Genomic DNA, 21,646 nt, shown 5'->3' with positions numbered 1-21,646 from the left:
TTTTCAACAAATATTTGCTGAATGAATGAATGTTACAAGTCATACAGACTTTAAAGATCTGACAAGTAACCCACACATCTGCTGAATGAGGAAACTGAGGTCCACAGCAGTTTGGTCCCAGTCCTCTTAACTGGCTCAATAGACCTAGCTATGTATTCAGTTCAGATTAGTTTCTGTCTTCAAAGAACTTGCAACCTAAATTCAGAATGGGGACAAATTAAAGATAGGTAATAGTTATTGAACCCTTATTACATAGACTGGGCTATGCATACATGAACTACTACCTCGTGAGGTAGTACTGTAATGCCCATTTTTCCAAAAAGCAAGTTGAGGCTCAGAGAGATTGCAGACTTCTTCTTGGTTGGATTTGGCACCAGGAACCAAACAGCAGGACTTTCAACACCCTGCTACTTCACTGCTGCTGCTAAGTCACTTCAGTCGTGTCTGACTCCGTGCGACCCCACAGACGGCGGCCCACCAGGCTCCCCCGTCCCTGGGATTCTCCAGGCAAGAACACTGGAGTGGGTTGCCAGTTCCTTCTCCAACTTCACTGCTACTCTATACCAAGTCCTCATATAGACAGTTACAGTACAAGAGGCGAGTGTTATAGTGCAGGCATGCATGGGCTGTGGAAGAACAGAAGTGTTCAAGTTGGGGTGATGCATTGATTTTAAATATGTTGGAGCTACTCTAGACCCACAGAGTTGTGGAAATCCCAAGAGGGTGGTGGTGGAGAAAGACAGGGCTAGAGAAGGAAGCAGTGGCCAGATCATGAAGGTCCTTATATGCCACGCTTAAGAGTTTGGTCTAGGTGCCCGTAAGGAGCCACTGAAGTAGTCTCTCAGAGGAATCACCAACTTAGATTCACATGGTGGAAACGGCTCCCTGGCTGCTGTGTGTAATCTTTACTGGGGAAGCAGAGAAGTGGCTTGGAAATAAAATCAGCAGATGAGTTAGGAGGCTTATATACTAAAGGACTACAGTAGTGACTCTGTGTGTGTGTGTGTGTGTGTGTGTGTGTGTGTGCGCGCGTGCGCGCGCGCTCAGTCGTTCAGTCATGTCCGACTCTGCAACTCCATGGAGTATAGCCCATCAGGTTCCTCTGTCCGTGGGATTTCCCAGGCAAGAATACTGGAGTGGGTTGCCATTTCCTTCCTTCTCCAGGGGCTCTTCTTGACCCAGGCATCGGACCCAGGGATGGAACCCACGTCTCTTGTGTCTCCTGTATTGGCAGGTGATTCTTTACTACTGGGCCACCTAATAGAAATATGTGGTAAAATATTTAATCATCAATACTTATGATTGATTAGCTTGATGAGGGAGAAACAGAAGCCAAAGGTGATCAGCTCCAAGAATTCTAATTTGAGTAGCTGAGCTAATGCCCCCTGAGATAGAGCCAGGAGAAGGATGTATTTATTTGTGGGAGAAATGATGGATTCATTTGGAGGAATGTTGAACTGAAGTGCTTGTGGGATATCTAGCGGATTGTTTGGAAGACCACTGGGATATGTAGGTCTAAGGCTCAGGAAAAGTCTGGACTGGAAATGGTGCCTTGGAAGACACCAGCTCTAGGATGAAGCCACAGAACAGGATGCAAGTGTATGAAGTGGGAAGAGCAGAGGAAAGAGCCTGGGAACATGACATTTTTAGGGCTCTTCTGGAGTTCTTTCCACCACCCCAAGGAGATTTTCCTTACCTTTCAGTTTTAAGTCAAAGTAAATAAAGACACACATCTTTATTCATCTGGTTTATTTGCCAAGAGCTATAACTTTAGATCTAACTGGCACCCCTTCTTCAGTTAAGTTGCCACTAAAGAAGGTCAGGGAAACAAGTTTGGAATTTGGGTTGGGAGAGGCGTAAGTATGAAGAGGCTGGGATGGTGGTGGGAGGTTCAGGGCTTGAGCGTCTCAGGAGTAACTGCCTGGCCCTCCCAGGGGGATGACAAAGACTGAGATGTCATCCCCGGAACCCAGCTTGTTGTTGGGGAGACGCCAACCACGGTCGCGGGGTGTGCCCCGGGCCCCCAGGACCAGAGCTTGGGCCAGAGCGGTGTACCTGCCAGGAGCACACGTGCACATTCATGTACCAACACGTCTACGAGAAGATGGGCGCACAGGCCCTCATGTGGGTCCCCCAGCATCGCTCCCCTTTGTTCCTGCCTTCCCCATCGTCATCCCCTTGCCACCATACAGCCCCTACCTGCTGGGGTCATTGGGCTCATAGGCTGACAGCACCCTGTCCACAGTGGCAGCTACCTCGCAGTCACTGGTGACATCCCACAGCCCATCTGTTCCCAGGACCAGCACGTCATCTGGGCAGTGCTCATATTGCGTCAGGTCATACACTCGCACCTGGTGGGGAAAGAGGGTGCAGAGGGAGCTTGGGGATAAAGCAACCTCGGGGGAAAGCTAGCCTGAGACCCCCCGAGGAGGGAGGGTATGGCTAAGGAGCCTCCCGTGCAGCTCACCTCAGGGAAACAGGAGAGGAAGGGTTTGATGGGCAGGGTAGAACTGCAGACCCTGAGGTTGTGATCTCCCAAGCCCCTGGTCACCCCAATGGTGGCCATCACTCGAGCCTAAAGAAAATGAGGAGGGCGTGCTGCTCTAGCCCTCTTCCAAGTCTCTGGGACCATGGACCCTCTCCACCCCTACCCTCAGGTAGAACCTCCACCTCCCTAGACAAGTTGTGGTGGGTCCTCCTGCCCTCTCCCACCTCTACCATGGAGTTTACCTTTTTGCCCTCCCCACAGACCAGAGGAAACCTGAGATCCTCCAGCTCGATCTTTTTGTAGGCCCTGGGGAGGGGGGAGTAGAGGAGCATCACCCAGGCATCAAAGCCTCTCTCCCCTAGGAGCCACACCCCTTAGACAAACCCCTTAAGAAGGGCCACACACACCCCCCCCCCCCCCCCCCCCGCCCCGCAACTCCCAGCCTAGCCCGGCCTCCAGCTTCCACCTTGCTGCTGGCCAGGGACTGGTTGTGTTGCCATGGAAACGGGCCCCAGCTCTGAGGGAAGTGTTACCAGCCAGTCATGTTCTGGTCCCGGTACAGCATCCTCTGCCCCAGCTCCTTAGGCTGAACTCTGCGGGGGAACTCGAGGTGGGTGAATTCACCACCCAGCAGCTCTGGTTTCAGGAAGCCCTGGGGTCGGGAGTCAACAGAGAGAGCAGAGGGCCAGGGGGCATTAGGTTTACAGCACATCCTGGTGTACAGATGATGTTCATTATAGCAGACCCTTAAGTGGAGTTCAGGTGGGAGACCTGGGTTCAATCCCTGGGTCGGGAAGATCCCCTGGAGAAGGAAATAGCAACCCACTCCACTATTCTTGCCTGGAGAATGCCATGGATGAAGGAGCCTGGTGGGCTACAGTCCATGGGGTCCCAAAGAGTCAGACATGACTGAACGACTAACACTTTTTACTTTGAATGGAGTTTACTCTGTAACATGCCCTGTTTTCACATTAACATATATTAACTTATTTAATCCTCATAACAGCCTTTAAGGTAGGAACTCCCGATGCATGGAGAAGCTAAGGGAGTTGTCGAAGATCACACAATTAGCAAAGTACTGGAACCAGGATTTGATCCTTGGCAGCCCAGCTCCTAAGCCATTGCTTTAAAGCACCAAGCCATCCTGTTGCTTAGGGGCCTTTGCTGTTTCCTTTCCCCACCTCTGACTGCACTTCCTTCCTCAGTGGGGGCCACAGTGGGAGCTTGGGGCAGCCCATGTTCCTTCCTCTTGTGTCCTCCACACCAGCCCAGCCCTGCACTCCTTAGTCTGTGAAGGGGCCTTCCCAGTAAGCTCCAGTAAGGAGCCTTCTGTCTGTGTGGTGAGGGTGGGAGAGTCCCTGGGACCTGGTGGTACAGAGAGGCACAAGATTCCACAAGGAATGGGAGCAGGGGGTTTGGTTCTTACAAGCAGCTGAAGACGCTGGCGCTCAGTCTCCGGGGTGAACTCCCGGGACATTGGAATGATTTCACCATTCCGGACAATGATGGCTCTGCCGAGAGAAAGAAAAGGTTTGGAGTTGGCTCTCCTCAGCCCCCTCACATGAAGAATTCCAAAAAGACAAGGCCCGCCCTCAGAGTCCCTCACCCAGACCTCGTTTTTTTTTTTCCCCTCATAGTTATTTCAAGCCATTCCTTATGTCTGTGATCCCTCCTGACCCTGTCTAGTCTTTGGTTTTTAACACCCGCCACTTCATTCTCTTCTATTCCTCCATCCCAGAAAGTTGACCTTCCCCCCCCACAGCCTTTTTAAAGCTCCCACCCCATACCTGCTGTCACCTGCGTTGGCCACATACACCTTGCCTAGCAAGTAGACCACAACCAGTGCACAGCAGCCCCCCTCCACTTGGTGGCCACGCCGCTCCCGGGCCATCTGCTCATCCTGCCATATGACGAAGGGTCAAAGGGGGGTGGATGAGGAAGAGACTCCATACACACAACCACCCAGCCCACCCACATCTGCAGAAATAAACTGGCCCAGGCAAGCCACACTGGTGGAGAGTAGGGAAGACATCTGTATAACACACCCTCCCTCCCCGCCTCTGAACCAAGTTCTGGTCAGGTTTTCGAACCTGTTTTGGGTTCTCAGAGTCACCTCCTCAGGCCACCTGACTCCTATACATAGTTGACCAGAGTGTCTGCCTGGCAGGCCGTTGGCCTGGGCCAACCACTTACCATGAGCTGGAAGGCATTCTCAATGGCACCCACTACCAGGCTCTCGTGAGTCACTTCCTTCTGTGAAGACCAGCAGGACTGAGGACCAACCAACTGAGAGGAATCAGAGGAACCTGGAGCCCCCGGGGTGGACGGGAGGCAGAGGGGAGGCGGTAAGGGGTCCTGGAGTATCTCTACCAGGTCTTTTAGCTGCTCCCGAATGTGGCGATGCAGAAGCCTAGAGGCCATTTCAGCAGCCCCGCCCCCTGCATGCCCGTCAAACAGACCCCAGTAGTAGAAGCAGAGTCCCTGGGGAAGGAAAAGTTGGAGGTGAGTGACTGTGTGTGTGTTTTATGCTGGGAGAAAAGCAAGACTCTGGGCATCCATATAAACATCAGAGAGGAAGTCTGAGTTTGGTATTAAAGGCAAATTAGATTTATTCATTCATTCACCAAGGGCCTACAATGTGTCTAAAAGCAAAGTAGCAAAAGAGTCAAACTCAAAAGATAAAGATGCAAACATAAGCAATGGTAATTATTTAAATCATCAATAAATACATGAGCATCTACATTTTAAGTGGAAAACTAAATATTCATACTGACATGGTAGAATCTAACTGAGCAATGCCAGATAAAGGTTCTGTGCCATAAGGCAGAAAGCTAGTGATTTAGGAGGTATTGCTTGGCCCAGATGAAAACTAAATGCCTAGAATCCCTGGGGAGAGGTGTCTCCCGTGTCTCTGGAGGCTAGGAAAGGGGGTGGGGGGCTTACCTGGCCTCGGCTAGGCTCCCTAGGTGCCCCTGAAACACTCCTCCGGCCTTCCACATACACCACTTCACAGCAAGCCTGGTCCTCATTGTGCCGGCTCTTGCCAGCGTTGATGACCCTGTCAGGCCAGAGTGACCACATCAGGTTGGATACCAGACCAGGTCCTGGAATAACTCCCACCTTAGACACACATACCCTTTCTGGCCTGCTGGCCAAGCTGAGAAAGGTCACAGCCACCTGGGAACCAGGCCAGAGGGAGGAGGAGAAGGGAGGCAGGGCAAGTCACAAGGAGTACAGTCTGGGTGTTGGGCTCCACAGCAGCACTTTCCCACCTCAGTTCTCCCACCTCTGGCTAAGGGGACACCTGATGGTGCCACTGGGGGAGGGCCTGGATGAAGGGGAGGAGGTTTTAATTCCTGGCTTGCCAAGATCCTACATCCACCCTGGTGCGCCTCCCCCCAAACTGTTCTAGTGCTGTGTCCACAAGACCCCACCCTACCCGCATGAGCACACCCACCTTTATCCTAAAATCATCCAGTGAAAGTTCCTGCTGCTTTGTTTTTTTGGTTTTGTTTTTTGACCGCCTGTGGGGTCTTAGTTCCCCAACCAGGGATGGAACCCGAGTACCCTGTGTTGGAAGCTTGGCGTCTTAACATGGAAGTCCCAGTTTCTGCTGCTTTGGCAATGAGTAAGTGTTCCAGCCCATATCAGGAAAGAGGAATTGAAATAAGGTAGGAGTAGAAGACCCCATGGACTGTGCTGAAGCCACACAACCCCAAACTCTTCCCAAATAGGAAGTTAGAGGAGCTGATAGTGGGGCCACAGGTCCACCAGCCACCACCCTCCGCCCCTTGGCACCTTCAGCTTCCTAAGTGCTCTGCTTTCCCAGCAGATGCATTAAAAATCCACGGGCCCAATGGGAATTCCCTGGCGGTCCAGTGGTTAGGTGCTTTCACTGCCGGTCCGGATCCCTGGTCAGGGAACTAAGATCCCTCATGGCATACAGAGAGACAAACAAAATCCAGGCGGCCTTGGAGCAAGCCGGCTGCTCCCGCCACTCCGACCGCTCTGGCCCGAGGGTCCACTTCCTTGCCTGGCCAGGGCAAGTCCACCCATCAAAGGGTGTTCAAGGGGGCTCTCCCGCTTCCCCCGGGCGCCCCCCCCCCCCCGTCCCGCCCCTGGGAAAGCCGGCGGCAGCCTGGTGTCGCGGGCTATTTCTGGGTGTGGAGGGGGAGGGGAACGGTAAGAGGACCGGGAACTGGGGCGCTGGGGTCGGGAAGCCCAAGGAGTTTTTCTAGCTGCTATCTCCTATGTTACAAGGGACCCCTGGCCCTTGACACCTCCCCTCTCTTGGCCACTAAACTACGGGGCCGCGACTGAGAACTGGCCAACTCATCGTTCACGGGCCCTTCACCCTCCCGGCTCAGGGAGAGAACAAGGTTCTGAAGCGGCGCGGGTGAGGACAGTCAGCGAGCTAGAAGATCCTGAGAAAAAGCTGCACCCGACTTGAGAAAAGGCTGGGAGCGGGTGCGGCCCGAAGCCCGGAGGACAGCAAAGGTCCTGGCGAAAGGGAGCCCCTGGCACCGAGCGCGGCGAGGGGGACGCATCCCAGGGCCCGGGATGCCGAGGTGGGGAGGAGGTTGGGAGGGGAAGTCCCATTCTGGTTAGGGTGCCCCCGGGGGCGCTCACTCGGCGTAGCCCGTGCTCCAAGGCAGGCGACGGCCGGTGTCCGGAGGGCTTTGCACAGCCCGGCCAGCGTGGTCGTCGGCGCGTCTCAGCCCCCCGGGGCTCAGCTGCAGAAAAGTCGGTCGGGAGAAGCTTGCTCGAGCCTCTACTGTCCTCGCTGGCGTTGCACCCCCGCTCCCAGCCCTGGCCGGAGGGCTCCTAGGAGCTTGCGGAGGGGCAGCGGGTGGCGCCGAGGTCGCGTTGGGCAGGTCTGGCGACTTGGGGCGCGAAGGCGGGGCGCCCCCAGAGCTCACCAGGTGCGCCACGGCCGAGCGCACCCGGTTTAGCATGCTGCCTCCCTGCCCCGCCCTCGGCCGTGGCCCCGCCCCAGAGCAGGCCCCGCCCCCTAGGACTCGCGAGGGGCGGTGCTCGCTCCGGTCGGTTCGGTCCCTCCATTGGCTCCCCGCCCCCAGGCAGGTACCCGGCAAAACTTCCCGGCTCCCGGACCGGCCCCGCGGGCTAGTGGCCTCTACCCCACCTCGTTCCGGCTTCTCCCGCCTCCGTTTTTTAGGGGAAGAAGGGTCTGCTGTTGTAGGGAGGGAACAGAGAGAAGGAAATCTTACTTCAGCCTTGCTCTAGATTAGACATCAGCTAGAACTTCCCCATTGTGACGGGAAGGTGGTGTCTCCTCGACCTCGATTCGTTGTGGCTAGCCTGCCCAGAGGGTGATAGAGCTGATGACTTCCATCAGCGACCGCTGGGTGTGAAGCTCTGGTGTGATAACACCTCTGGCTGGGGCTGCCAGAGTGAAAATGAGGGCGAGCGAACTGTTGCTGGGATGCTGTGGAGGTGGTAACAAGGCAGGCTGGAGCTAGTCATCCTGAATTGGGGAGCTGGGTAAGTTCCTGGATTCCTAGAGGCACTTTTCCCCGTGAAGACCACCTCTAGATCCGACAGAGCGGTTGCCACTCCACTTTTTTTTTTTTTTTTAGGACCCAATTTCCTCCCATATTTCCATATTTAAACCTCCCTTGACCACAGAAGAATTAGATAGTAAAGATAACAATAACTACCATTTATTGAGGACTAACTACATAATGGTCCCTCTGCAAAACGCTTTCTATACTTCAGGCTCTTTACACTGCATACTAACCCTGCAAGGTGGGTTTTTGTTACGTTCTTTTTATGGATGAGGCAGGTCTGGACGCTCCTGTTATTTTACATGACTTGTTCCAGGAGGTCAACAACCCAGTGTGAAATTTATGCCCATGTCCATTTCCCAACCACCTAAACTGATACTATCTTAAGAATCAAGCTGATTTATCTAGCTCAGAGAAGAGGGGTTAAGAAGAGTTAGGTGAAGAGCAGAAGAGTGGGGGTTCCTTCTCTCCCACCCCCTTTCTCATAACACAGAGACTGAGAGCAATCCAGGTGAACAACTTCTGTAACTGCCACCGGGGGGAGACAGAGGCCAGGCTAAGTGCCTACCTGAGAGGGGCGGGCGGTACTGACAGGCTGCTGAAAGAGCTATGGTCCCTAAGCCTGGGAATTGATTGGGCTTCCAGAGACACCTCCTTCCCCATGCACAGTTCAAATGGGGACAAGGCCCTTAAGGTCCTAAGGCAAGTTAGGGTGGTCCTCAGAGATCACTGGCACCCAGTTCATGATGGGTATTCCACCTCTGGACTCTGTCAGGTGGGTGCTTCCTGACCACGACTCTGTTCCTGGCTAGCCTATAGCCCCAGAAGGGGTGACTTTCCTGGTAGCTTCCAAATAAAAATCTCACAATGGTCATTCAGGTTGGTAGACTTCTATAATTACACCTACACCCTGGGCAGAGAGAAAGAAAAAAGAAGTCACAAGAGAAGAAAAAGCAAAAGTCAGACCCAAAGGCACACAGAGTGGCAAGGAAGACGGAGATAAAGGACTTGCTGCTGCTAAGGATATTTCCTCCTGTTTGAGAAAAACTGAAACGAGCTCACAGATAAATGGCATAAACAGCCACAGCAGGCCAAAGACAGAAGAAAAAAATACAACATCCTGGCTATTTTTATTATTCATTGTTTCTGGGACAGTTTGCTTACCACTTCTCTGTGTCACTCAGCTCTGTAATTCCTGCTCTGCACAACATCCATCATGATGTGACTGCAAGTGGGCTACAGAGCCAGGGCCCAAAGACCTAGTTTCAGCACCAGATGGTCAACAGGGATGTCAACAGTTTCCTTGAGCTTCAGAACAGCCTTCTGACCATACCCAAATCCTAAGGCTCTCCTCTCTCTGAACCTCTCACCACCTATTCCTGGCATCATCACACCTCCTCCATCCTCAGACTGCCCCAGAACCTGGTGAGAAGGTCACCACCTCTGCTCATCCCCAAGGCAGCACAGAGTGAATGGGAAGAGCAGGCATGCAGTGGGAAGAAGCAGTCTTGTAGGATGTTCTTCTCTGCTGAGAACTGTTCAGAGGCTGGTCCTGCCAGGAGTGTGCAAGGCCTCGGCTAGGGGTGGGAACTGGGCATCCCTAAGAGAAGTCCCTCTCTCCTGGGCCACATGCAGTGGCTCAGAGTCCAAAACTGGGCTTCTTCCCCTTGCCTCTCCCCTCCCCATTACTCCAACCCGAAAGCCCTCTTTAACTAGGAGGAATAGCCTTCAATTAAAAGACAAATTCACACACCAACCACCACTTCCTCTCTCATTTGTCTAATACTTTCACATTCAGATCACCTGTAATGAATTATACACTGTACAATGGCAATTACATTGCGGTTTTTATGGTGATGAAGAAACTGGGTCTCAAGAGTTCCCAAGTTGAGGTCACCCAGAGGCCTACCAAAGCCCTCCTGCCAGTTGGACTCCTACCCTCATACCTCCCCTGGTCCTTCCTGCCCCAGAGGATACCACTCCTGAAGTAGAGATCGTTTGTTATTTCCTCCTGGATTTTTAACATTTTAACACTGAAGGGATAACATATCTATCCAGAAGAACACTGTCAAACAGGATTTTGTGCAACGTGGGAATGTTCTATGTCTTTTCTGCCCAATGCAGTAGTCCCTAGCTACATGTGGCAACTGAGCACTTGAAATGTCATGAGTGTAAATGAGAAACGTAATTTTATTTAGATTTAAATAATCACATACGACTAATGGTTACCTTATTAGACAGTGCAGTTCAGAAATCTTCAAGGCCCAGAGTCTCTGAGTGTCTGAGCTGTCCCTCACACTCAGCACCCCCTCCCCAAGCCCCAAGACGTCCAGAGTTTTGAGGGACCTCTCTGAATTACCCCAGCCTACACCAGGCGCCGCATTGCGGGACTGGCTTCTCTTCCCCTCGTCCCTGGTCTTGCCTCGACCGCCAGGGGTCGCTGTGCCCGCCGGGCGAGCAGAGCGCTGTCTGGGAGGCGGAGGCGACCAGCGCTCTGGGCTGGGGCAGCGAGAGCGGCCCCGGGCGAGGAGGCGGCGGCGGCGGCGGCCGCGTACTTCCCCAGCCTGCGGGCGGGAGCTTCGGAGGGACCCCGGCTGAGCTCTGCAGAGCTGGCCGGGCGGGCCCGGAGCTCCCCGGTGCCCGGAGCGGGCCCCGCCTGACCGGGAGCCCCACGGCTTCGGGGACACAGCAACTTGGTGAGGGGAACAGAGCTCCGGACTGGACAGCCCCGGAGCTGGCCGCAGTTCCCCTTTCGGGTCTCCATCCTGGGCTCAGAGGGGAAGACAACCTCGGGCCCGCGGGTAGAACCAGCTGGCACCGCCTGGGGCAGGTAGGTCCCGGACTTGGGGGCTCAGAGTTGGGAGGACTGGGTCGGCGTGGGGCGGGAGAGGTGGGGAAAGGTGGATCTTGTAGTTCACATTCTCAACCCCATGCTGGCATGCAGGGGTTTGGGGGAAACAGCTGGGGAACTGGGGCAGGGGTGTGGAAGCCCGAGGACAGATCCCAGAAGCTTGTCTCTCCAGCTCTCTCTAAGGGAGGGAGTAGAGTCCAGAGAACCCACCTAATACACTCCGAGGCCTTTTGCATTTTGAGGTTCATTAAGAGAGATGAAAACGTTAGACTGGAGGAGATGGCAGCTCAGAGAGAAACGGGATGTGGCGGGGGCGGCTGCCTTTGTGATCATCGAAACAGATATTCCCGAAGAGGGTGGGAGAAGAGACACAAACTCAGGAAAGAGGTGTTTCTAGAATCTCCTTGCTCTTGGAGCGCACCTGCCCCCGGGGGGGGGGGGGGGGGGGGTTGGCACCACTTCCTCCATCTGCCCCCACAGTCCTTTCTGGGCTCTCACTCTTGGGGAGCCACAACAGGAGGCTCTCGGTCCTTCTTGAGCCCCACCATCTGACCTGCCCCAGTTCCACCTCCCTTTGGAGGCTGAGAGAGGGGAGGTCTTAAAGAGACCTTTGGAGCTGAAGCCTCTGGGGCTCAAAAACCTTGAGGGGGGATGGGGGTGAGGGTGGCAGAGTTGAGCGGGCTCCTGGGCAGTCCAGGAAGCAGGTGAGAAGCAGGATGAGGAGGAGGGGGCAGCAAAGAGGATTCAGGACCTCTGGGTTGTTATTCTCAGGAGCCTCTCCCCAGCAGCAGTCTGTCAGATTCTGCTCAGAAACACTTCTCTGGCCTTCAGCCCCTTCCCAAGACCAGAGAGATGATAGCATTGGTTCGTAGACACCTCCTACCATCTCCCGCTTCTCTTTTCAGGCTTACCACCTTACATGTTCCCAGAGTCTGCAAGGCCCTCTGTGAATTCCCAAGGCAGAGGAGGTACTTTATCCCCTGTCCTGGCACCTTGGGGAACAGACTCAGAATTAGGTTCTACTTCAGTGCCCAGTCCACCCACTAGCCCTCATCCAGGCCCTTTTCCACCGCCTGGAGGGCCACAGGCTCCCTCTGGCCCTTGCAAAGCACAAGAATCTCTCCTGCCTGTCTAGGTAGAGTCTGAAGCCAGTGGATGAAGAGACAGAAGCTAAAAGATTCCAAAAAAGGTGAGTTGAAGAGGGGGAGTTGGGGCAGTGCGGGGGTGGGGGGGCATGGGTAGACATAGATCAATCACTGTTTCCAAAAGGAAGAGGGGAGCAACTGAGTCCTGGCATCTGGTTTGGCCTCTGGTGTTCCCAGCACCAAGCTGGCACCTGAGGGAGCCCAGTGATGCCCCAAGAGGCCAGCAGGGCAGCAGAAAGGGTGGTTCAGGCCTCTTCTGCACTTGGTGGCTCCCAGCTGCTCTGTGCCTCTGCTTCCCTGGGACTCCCTGCATTTCTAGTCCACTGTTTGGGAAAGATTTGGGAGATGTGAACCAACAGGATGAAGGAGGAGAAGGAAAGGGGAAGAGAGCAAAAGCTGAGTGGTCTGGTGGGAATGGGGCAGGTTTCTGGGCTCAGGGCTTTTCGACCCACATGCTGCCTGGTCTCGGGCAAGTTGTTTGACTTCTCTGAGCCTCCATTCCACTTCTTCCTTTTTATATTTAATTTTTGTTTAAGTTGAATTGCTAGCAGATTCCTATGGATCAGAATCCAAAAGATTAAGGAGCAATAGGAATAAAAATGTCTTTTCTCCCTTTGCTTCTCGGCCAACCAGTTTCTCACTCTCAGACCACTACTTTCTCTTCTTGGTGGCAAACAATGGGTCTTTTGGTCCATTTTCCAGAGTGAGCTAGCTTACTCATAGTTGAGCGACATATATAATCCCTCCCTTTTACACACTGAATGCACATCACCCTGCACTTTGCTTTTTTTTCACCCTAAATGATGGGTTATTCCTGGAGACCGTTGCATGCCTCAGTACATACAGCATTTCCTCTTTCTTTTACAGCTTTCTGTGTGGGACTGCATTTGCACAGATGCCCCACCATGTATTTAGCCAGTCCTTTATTGATGGTTGTTTAGATTGTGTCCAGACTTTTTGAGTATCAGTTTGCTCATCTGTAAAATGGGTACAAATAATTCTACATTGTAGGACAGTTGTGAAGGATTCAAGAGCGTGGTTGCAGAGTGTGTGGGTCAGGTGCTCAATACATGGGAGTTAGCATTATTATTCCTCCCATGTCACAGCCCTTCATGGGACCATGTCCATGTCATTCTTTAAGACACTTCCTAAGTGTCATCTCTTCCACAGAGCTTTCCATGCGTTTCCCAGCAGAACGTGTCCTTTCCTTCTCCCCTTTCCTACTCCGGCACTCACCACTTTCTACAGTGAGTGTGTGCTAGGCTGAGAACTGCCTGGGAACAAAATGGGGGTCTTGCTCCCCTCTGTGCTGCCCAGAGCATGTGGCACTGGGCACTGGGGTAGCTGGGGGGGCGGCTCCTGCCTGGAGTCAAGCAGGGCATGTGCTTCTTTCTGCAGGATGCGTGAGAGGGCCACGCAGACCTGGAACACGGGCGGCTGGCTGCTGGCACTTTGCCTGGCCTGGCTGTGGACCCGCCTGGCCTCAGCTTCCTTGCAGCCTCCAACTCCGACAGGTTTGGGGGAGGTGGTGGGACCGACCCCAGGGGGCACATGGTTTTTCAGGATGCCTGGAAAGCTGGACACTAACCACCCCACCCCGTTCCACAGCAGGCAGATCTCTGAGGCAGAGTACAACCCTCAGATTCTAGGGGTTCTGGCACCTATTCTTCACCCAGGAACTCTGCCCTCTCTGCTATCCCAGTCCGAAAAGGCACCAGCAGACCCATTCTCATCTTCCCTTCCAGGCCGGAAGGTGTTCTGCAGGGAGAGGAGCCCCCGGGTCAGGGCTTAAGTCTAGCCTCCTGGCCTAATTCTGTGGTTTTCCTTCTGGGATGGCTAAAGCTGGTGTAAGCGGATCATCCTCCCCCACGCATTGTAAGCCCCGAGGCCCTTGGCCTCACCCGGAGGAGGCCAGGAGGTGGGGGTTGGTATGGACTCCATCTTTCTCCTGCCCAAGGGCTAGACTCTGCCAGGGTGATGAGTGTGGCCTCGCTGGGGAGGAAGGAAGGACAGAAGCCCTGGGACGTGGCAGGGAGATTTCATCCACTTCCTCCTCCCCTACAATTGGAAATCTCTTACCTACCCCTGCCCCGAGCTGGGAGGAGGGGCTGAGGACATGGAGTTGCGGGGAAGGGGAGGAGGGCCGCTGGCCTGGGCTGGCCACCCGATCTGGATCTGTGCTGGCCCCTTCAGTCCCCGTGAAGCAGGGCACCTGCGAGGTGATCGCCACCCACCGCTGCTGTAACCGGAACCACATCGAGGAGCGCTCCCAGACCGTTAAGTGCTCTTGCTTTTCCGGCCAGGTGGCCGGCACCACCCGGGCAAAGCCCTCCTGTGTGGATGGTGAGTGAGAGGCTGGGACCCAGCGGGGAGGGCCTGGTCAGAGAGATAAGAAGGTCTGTCCGGGCTTCGCCATCTGCTAGGGATGCAATTTCATGCCCATCTCAGGGCTTTCACCCTGGGAGTCTCAAATGAAGGGGCCACTTCTGGGGAGGAGGGGCACGGATGTGACCATCCCCGTCCCAGAAATGAGGAAAGTGCCGTCACATGCACACGCCCTCCCTCCAGACCGCACCTACTGCCTGACACAGGCGCGGGTCCATTTCCTCAGGGGGATCCTCTCGGCCTTCCGGCAGGCTCATCACTTCACACCCACTCCTCCAGACGCTGACTTCTTCACCTACGGCTCCTTCCCAGGCCTCTCACAGCCCCTCTCATCCTCAAGCCCACCTTTATCCTCCACACACATCACTCAGCAGTGGATTCCTTCAATTCATGCCTTTCCCGCAGCCCTGCCCATGTTCATTTTTTCATGCTCACGTGGCAGCATTACAAACACACCCACTTGTGCTCTCTCCCTATCTCTCACACACACGTGCCTACTTGTGCACTCCTGGCCTGTTGCCCCCTCAGATGACTTGCACACTTGCTCACTTATCCTAAAAAAAAAAGTGTATGTCTAAGTATCCTAAAGTGTATGCTATTAACCAGGTGGCTCAAGTCAAGAGTTGCCTTAGAGACCACTTCCCCATCACCCTGCCCTGGCTTTGGTGAGAGGGAAGGTCAGTAGGCTTGAGGTTTGTTTGGTTGTGTCCCCAGGCCTCAGCCTGAGTACTGCCTTGCAGGCAGCTCAGAGTCGGGAAAAGACAAGACAAATGTGGGGCTCAAAGCCAGGGTATGTGGGAACGCGCCCTTCATTCTGCACAGACCAGCGCCGCCCCCCCACCACCACCACCACTGCATGCAGAGTCTTTAGATCTGCCCTCACTGCCTCCTGCTCCCACAGCCTCCATAGTCCTGCAGAAGTGGTGGTGTCACATGGAGCCCTGCCTGCCAGGGGAGGAGTGTAAAGTGCTCCCGGACCTGTCGGGGTGGAGTTGCAGCAGTGGACACAAAGTCAGAACCACCAAGGTATCCAGGGGTGGACACTTCATCCCACCCCTACTCTTCTGCCTTCACTGGGGGTGGGACCAGGTGGCACAGAGCCCTGGGATCTAGGGTGCTGGTTTCCCACAGTGAGAGCAGCAGACCCTCTGGGCTCATTCCCAGACAGTCTCTGCTGGGTTTGTCTAGACTCTGGGGGCTGGAGTCAGGTCTTCTGGATTTGAAATCCAGTGTGTCCTTCTGGTACAGTTTCAATCCCCGGGTTGGGAAGATCCCCTGGAGGAGGGAATGGCAACCCTCTCCAGGATTCTCTTGTCTGGAGAATCCCATGGACAGAGGAGTGTGACAGGCTACAGTCCACAGGTTGCAAAGAGTTAGACATGACTGAAGTGATTTAGCATGCACGCACGCATGCGTGTCCTTCTGGGCAGATTCCATTGCTCCGTAAATCTTGATTTCCCCCTCTGCCTTGAGTGAGTTTTCCTCCCAGAAAATGTCACGTCCTTAGAACAAAGTAGAGAATTGAGGAAATAATCTAGATAATTCCAAGTGGAATCTGCAGTGGACATTCTTCCCACCCACCCCTGCCACAGGCCCCACCCCACAGTCCCATGATTCACTCCTTACATCTCACACCTGCCTTCCTCTGGTTGAATGGCTGTGCTGATACCACCGTAGTGGGTGGTTATTTTCATGGTTTGCTGCCCGCCCCGCAGAGCAAGGGTCATTAAAATTTTATTGAACTCTTAGCAGTTCCATGTGTGTCACAGTTAATTAGTTGTATCACTCCATCATGGCCATTTGTATAGATGAGTAACACTGCGGGGGAGGCCAGAACCCTGCCTTCTGCCTTTCCCCTTTTCCATCACACCCAGCAAACAAACACGCAAACAAGACAACAGAGAAGGAGAGGCGGGCTCTGGAGTTCTAAAGAGAGCAATGTTTTCACAGGGCATAGAACAGGAGCCACAGCAAAGTAAGGTGTGGCCAGACCGAAAGTCAAGCTTCCTATCTTCAGGCAGGCAAGGGACACAGTCATGCTGAGTAGATTTAAGACTAGAAGAGACCCACCCCAGAGCTTCTGACGTTGGTCACTAGTTTATAAGTTTGGGTTTGTAGCCTATAGATCCCTGTGCTTGCCATTTGTTAGCTACTCTGAAGCGAACAGGAGTGACATGTGAGTGATTTAAGTTTGCCTGGGCCACCAGGCTCTGCTTTCCCAGTCTGGACTGCTTCAGGGGAAGGGATCAGCAGCAATGACCGCTACATGACCTGCATATCCAGGGGGATCTCTAGCATGCGGGGATGGCACAGACATTCCCTTCTCTAACCTTCTTGCATCACTTGCTTTCTAGGTGACACGATAGCTCTTAGGGTCATGACCTGACAGCTTGATTGAGTCATGGACGAGAGAAGGGTGTCCAGTCATCAGCTGGCAAATATTGGGATTTGCTTACCTGACCCATACCCTGTGCCCAGTACACGGTCCTCTTTCCAGGGGCATTGCAGTCAAACTTCTCAGCAGATCCAGACTTCATATCTCCAGGCCCATCTCCAGTCACATACCTGTGATGCTGGCCTCTCCTGGGAGACAGAAGACGGTCAAGATACAATCCCTACCCTTTAAGGAATGTTCAGTCAAGTTGGAGAGCAGACGAGAGGCAACCTGGACAATTTAGACTAAAGTGTGTGGTATCAGACTGTGGTTTCTGGACCATATGCTGTGAGCATGTTGGGGTTTGGGGAGGAGACTCCCACAGCTCATCGGCCACCCCCTAGCCACAGGGCACAAAGACAAGAGGTCATATTCACCACCCACCACTTCCCCACTTCACGTCCCTCTGAATCCCCTGCAAGTGCTGACCTGCTAAAGGAAAACTCTCCCCTGATGCTTGACCAGCTGTATCTCATTTGAACGGGACTGAATTGACTTGGGAAGGGAAAACCGAGATGAAGTCGAACAACTTTCCCAAAAAGCTTCTGCAGGGACCTTGCCTGCTTTGGGCATGCTGGGTATGGGCTGGACAGGACTGTAAATCCAGCCCCACCCAGGTACCGCAAGTTTTTGTTTGTTTGCTCATTCTAACAGATGACAAAACTGAGTCTCACAGAGATGAAATGACTGGCCCAAGGTCTTAGTGCTTGGGCTCCTAAATCTCTAAGACTGCTAACCTTTTGCTTAGCCTGGATATTAGGATTGCAGCCTGGGTCTTCCATGCTATTTTTAGCTCAAGAACAGGAATCTGCAAAAAACTGGCAGGACAGCAAAATGATTCTGAGCAAGAACTTTTACAAAGGTGACTCCTCTCTGAAATAATCCAGAACATCTACCCACCAGGATGTGGGGCCACTGGATCTCCTGTCTGCCCTCAGCCCCAAAACTTCCAAACAGACCCCTCACAGTCCAGTTACAGGTGGGCACTCTGAGCTGGCGGCCTCGTTGTTCTCTCGAACCTGTCTCTTCCGGAGTCCTTAGGAGTCTACACCTCTCAGAAGCTCTGGCTCCAAGAGAGGGTCTAGGTAGCATCCAGGGCAGGCTGGTCAGAGTCCTCTTCCTTCTAAGGCCCTTCTGGGCAGCAGGGGAGCTCCTGGTGGGCTGGATAGAGACTATCCAGGCCTGAGGGTCAGCCAGTGAGATTGGCACCCTAGATAGTTTGGAGATGACACACACACAGGCCTCAGAGATGCAAATTACTTGCATGTCTTATCAGTAAGAAAATCACAGACAGCCTCAGTGACTACTAGCATCAACTGGGATCGACTGGGATCACCAGGTCTGCGGGATGTGATGGGCCTTGAGGGGAACGGTGTCAGTAGAGAACAGCTGGGACAGTGCTAAATTCTGACTCTCAGAGAAGACAAATCAGGGTTGGGGCTTAGTCTCAGCCCCTCTGTGCTTCTCTCTCTCTCTCTCCCTCCCCATGTCGGAAAATCAAGAACATTCACCCCACTCCGGGGTTTATCTTCTTGTTTTTGCCTTTTCATTGCTTTTGGAAACAGGATGAACAACCATGCTGGCTTCACGCTAGACTGTTAACTGTCAGAATTCTGACAACTTTGAATCTCTCTGCACACAGTGGGGTCATAAGGGTGGGGTAGTCAAAGAGTAGGTCAAAGGTGGTCATTGCTTCCTTCGAGGTTTTGGAATGGGTTAAGGGATTGGCATACTTTCTGGAAAGGATAGTAAATATTCACAGGCCACAGACAGTCTCTGTGTCATATTCGTCTTTGTTGTTTATTTTGTTTCATGTTGTTTTTTAAAAAAGCCTTTTAGAATGTGAAAACCATTCTTAGTTCAAGGGCTATACAAAACCAGGCCCCAGGCAATTTTTGGAAGGTTGCCAGCCCCAATGAACCTTTGAAGGCAGGCCATCTCTGCAGCTTGCGTCTGCCTCCTGGCCTGCCTTCAGTGCAGTGGGAACCTGAGCTGGAGGGCTGGGTCGGGTTTTGTTTTTCTTCTAATGTTCCTTGAGAGATTGGTGAGTGAATTATTTAGACTACAAATGAGACAGCTTTAACTGAGTCGGAGAGGAAGAGCCTGCTCTCCTTGAAGCCAGGATGTGGGCTTCTCTACTCCCTTCCCATCCCTCGAGACTGTGTCCAGGAGAGAGGGAGAGGACTCCAGTCTCCTGCCCATCTTGCTGCATCTGCAGTCACTGGGCTGTGAGCTGGGGGATGATACTATACCTGAGCTGCCAACCACCACCAGCCCCTGCCTCATCCAGGCTCCTTGGTCCTCCCTGACCTTCCTCATCCTTGCTTCAGAGAAGACTGCTTTCCTTTGGCACATGCTGGAGTTTGCTCATTCATTTTTTTAAACTCCTCAAAGCCTCCATTTCCTCTTGACCCATTCATATGTTTATTTGATGGGCTTTGAGGGGTATTCTTTATTTGGCCAGGAGAGCCCCATACAACAGGATCTGGTGGATAAGGAAAAGCATGTCATCTCCCAACAGAAGCTCCCTTGGATCCTGCTTCCAACTAAGTCCATATTTGTGCACATTTTGTAGCTATCTCAATGGCAGTACAGGAATGCAAATGAATTTTCCTGGAGTACAGAGGTCCTAGAGTCATTTTATGTTCCCTTTCTCCCTTAAGTGGGATGGGCTCTCAGATTTCCTGAAGTTGGCTGGTAACCCTACCCACCCAGCTTTGGAAGGAAGGTTGCCAACTGCAGAAGATCATGTGGCTAATTTCTGGGGCCTCCTGGCAGTTTCATTAAGGTCTGTGAGTGACATCCTAATTAATGGCCCCTGACAGTTGGCTGGAGTTGAAGCCACCGCTTCCTAAAATCACAATCTTAGAGCTAGGAGGGATTTTAGAGATCATTAACCAACACCCTCATTTGAAAGATAAAAAAAGGAAGGCTCAGAGAGGTAAGCTAATTTGCTCAAAATCACACAGCAAGCTGGTGGCAGATCCTGCCCAGTGATCCAGACAAGTGCTCTTTATCCTACTGCACATTGCCTCTTACCCTGGTATAGATGAGGGATCTGGAAAGAAACCAGAATGTTAGCAAGGATGAATGTGAAAGAGCCTCACTCTAAAATCGCTTGACCCTGTAAGTTCAAAAGAACAGAATGAAGAAGAATGGGAAGCACTTAGAGATGTCTACACAGAAGGAGGGGAGATGGGATAAAAGGGGGGGATTGAGATCACTCATTCAGAAGAACATCAAAACACCAAAGCACTACACAAAATAATTAAAATAAAGCTTGATTTCTGTCCTTCTTGGAGGAGACAGAATGGAGCCCTTCTCAGTCCTTGGGAGACCTGTGCACCCAGTTTTGATGGCTTTAGGCTTCTTTAGAGCCTAGTACAGGGATCTGCAAACCAAAGCCCATGGGCCACATCTTGTCCACCACCTGTCTTTGTAAATAAAATTTTATTGGAATATAACCATGCTCATTTGCTTATTATTGTCTGTGACTACTCTTTCCTGCTATGATAGCAGAGCAAGTCATTGCAGAGAAACCATATGGCCAACAAGACTTGTTGTTCTGTGCTTGTTATGTGTAGAAGACAGACAGATCTTGAAAATGACAATGAGTTATCATAAACTTAACCAGGCGGGCTCTCTTTTCAGTTTCTGTCCCAGACATGGTTTCTTTACTGGAGCAGACATGCTCTGACACCTAATATGAGCTATTGATCTGAACATGAGTTTTCCTTCTTTGCTCACCTGCTTCTGCCAAAACTACCATCTTGGACTTCTAGAATATCTTGTTCATTCTCACAGCATTCCACCAAGCATAGTGTCTGACCAAGGAACTCATTTAAAAGTAAATGAGATATGTATGGTAAAGGGCTCATGATCATAGAACTCACAGGTCTTATATGTCTGATCACCTTGAATTAAATGGCCTGAAAGAATGATGGGTTTCTTTTTTCTTTTTTTTTGAGACTTAGTTACAACACAACTGAGTGCCAACACTGGGGCTTAGGTAATGTCCCCAGGATGCTGTATATGCCCTGAATCAGTGACCAATATATAGTGCTGTTTCTCGCATAGCTGGGATCCATGAGTCTGAAAATTAAGGGGCTGGAATGGGAATGGCTCCTTTATTGTTACTCTTAGTGATCCCCAGGGGAATTTTTCCTCCCCAGACCCACAACTTTGGGCTCTGCCAGCTTAGAAATTAATTTGTCTGCCTAGATTAGTTATACATAAGTAAAATATGATATATTTGTGTCTTTCAGTGACTATATTAGATGAGGTATTTGCTGAAAGCAAAAGGAATATGGAGTGAATAGCAGAGAAGTTAAAAATGCCAACTTTGACTACATGACCCATTATAGAAATGAAGACTAGTAGTTATAAGTATTTCTTCCTCACATTAATATGAATATTAATGTAAATATTAACCAATTATTTTCTTCAATTTTCCCACTCATGAAAGTGATCGGGACTATTTACTACTTGAAGGTAAACAGGAAAATATACAGAAACTGCCTGAAGTTTCATCCAAAACCACAAAAAACTGAGTCCATGTGTTGAGGTTAAAGGTGAAGGTATGATAAAGAATAAAAGTGCTTTCTGCTTGGGTCCTACCATGTCATTTTAATTCAATAAACTGGTTTCATATACCTTGAATCATCTCATCTCCATAAATCCCTGTAAGGTAAACGTTCTCAACAACTGTCTGTAGATGCAGATGCTCAGAAAGGAAAAAAATGTCTAAGGACCTTCAATAGCTGTCTCACTAGCCAGGTCGTCAGAACCAGGAAAGGCACGTGTAAGTGAGAATTGAGG

The 21,646-nt window shown here is 52.0% G+C and overlaps 2 protein-coding genes across 3 annotated transcripts; one reads left to right on the top strand and one right to left on the bottom strand.

Moving 5' to 3' along the window:
* Window positions 1-1,744: 1,744 nt before the first annotated feature.
* Window positions 1,745-7,459, bottom strand: PPM1J (protein phosphatase, Mg2+/Mn2+ dependent 1J). Of its 2 annotated transcripts, XM_061119946.1 has the most exons (10): window positions 7,118-7,459; window positions 5,432-5,546; window positions 4,682-4,969; window positions 4,276-4,388; window positions 3,915-3,999; window positions 3,022-3,140; window positions 2,731-2,794; window positions 2,468-2,575; window positions 2,200-2,351; window positions 1,745-2,055 (listed from the first exon to the last, which is right to left on the bottom strand). In XM_061119946.1, exons 1-10 carry the CDS (start codon window positions 7,441-7,443, stop codon window positions 1,908-1,910), a joined length of 1,518 nt encoding a protein of 505 aa, XP_060975929.1. In that variant the 5' UTR covers window positions 7,444-7,459; the 3' UTR covers window positions 1,745-1,907. The 2 variants fall into 2 exon arrangements, with proteins under 2 accessions (XP_060975929.1, XP_060975930.1); XM_061119947.1 differs by lacking the exon at window positions 2,468-2,575.
* Window positions 7,460-10,599: 3,140 nt separating this feature from the next.
* Window positions 10,600-20,245, top strand: TAFA3 (TAFA chemokine like family member 3). The gene is made up of 6 exons (XM_061121125.1): window positions 10,600-10,847; window positions 12,004-12,053; window positions 13,408-13,523; window positions 14,203-14,352; window positions 15,296-15,420; window positions 16,749-20,245. Exons 3-6 carry the CDS (start codon window positions 13,409-13,411, stop codon window positions 16,758-16,760), a joined length of 402 nt encoding a protein of 133 aa, XP_060977108.1. The 5' UTR covers window positions 10,600-10,847; window positions 12,004-12,053; window position 13,408; the 3' UTR covers window positions 16,761-20,245.
* Window positions 20,246-21,646: the final 1,401 nt, after the last annotated feature.

Source organism: Dama dama, chromosome 20 (assembly GCF_033118175.1).
Source record: "Dama dama isolate Ldn47 chromosome 20, ASM3311817v1, whole genome shotgun sequence".
Taxonomy (NCBI): Eukaryota; Metazoa; Chordata; class Mammalia; order Artiodactyla; family Cervidae; genus Dama; species Dama dama.
This window is presented reverse-complemented; position numbering and strand designations above follow the sequence as displayed.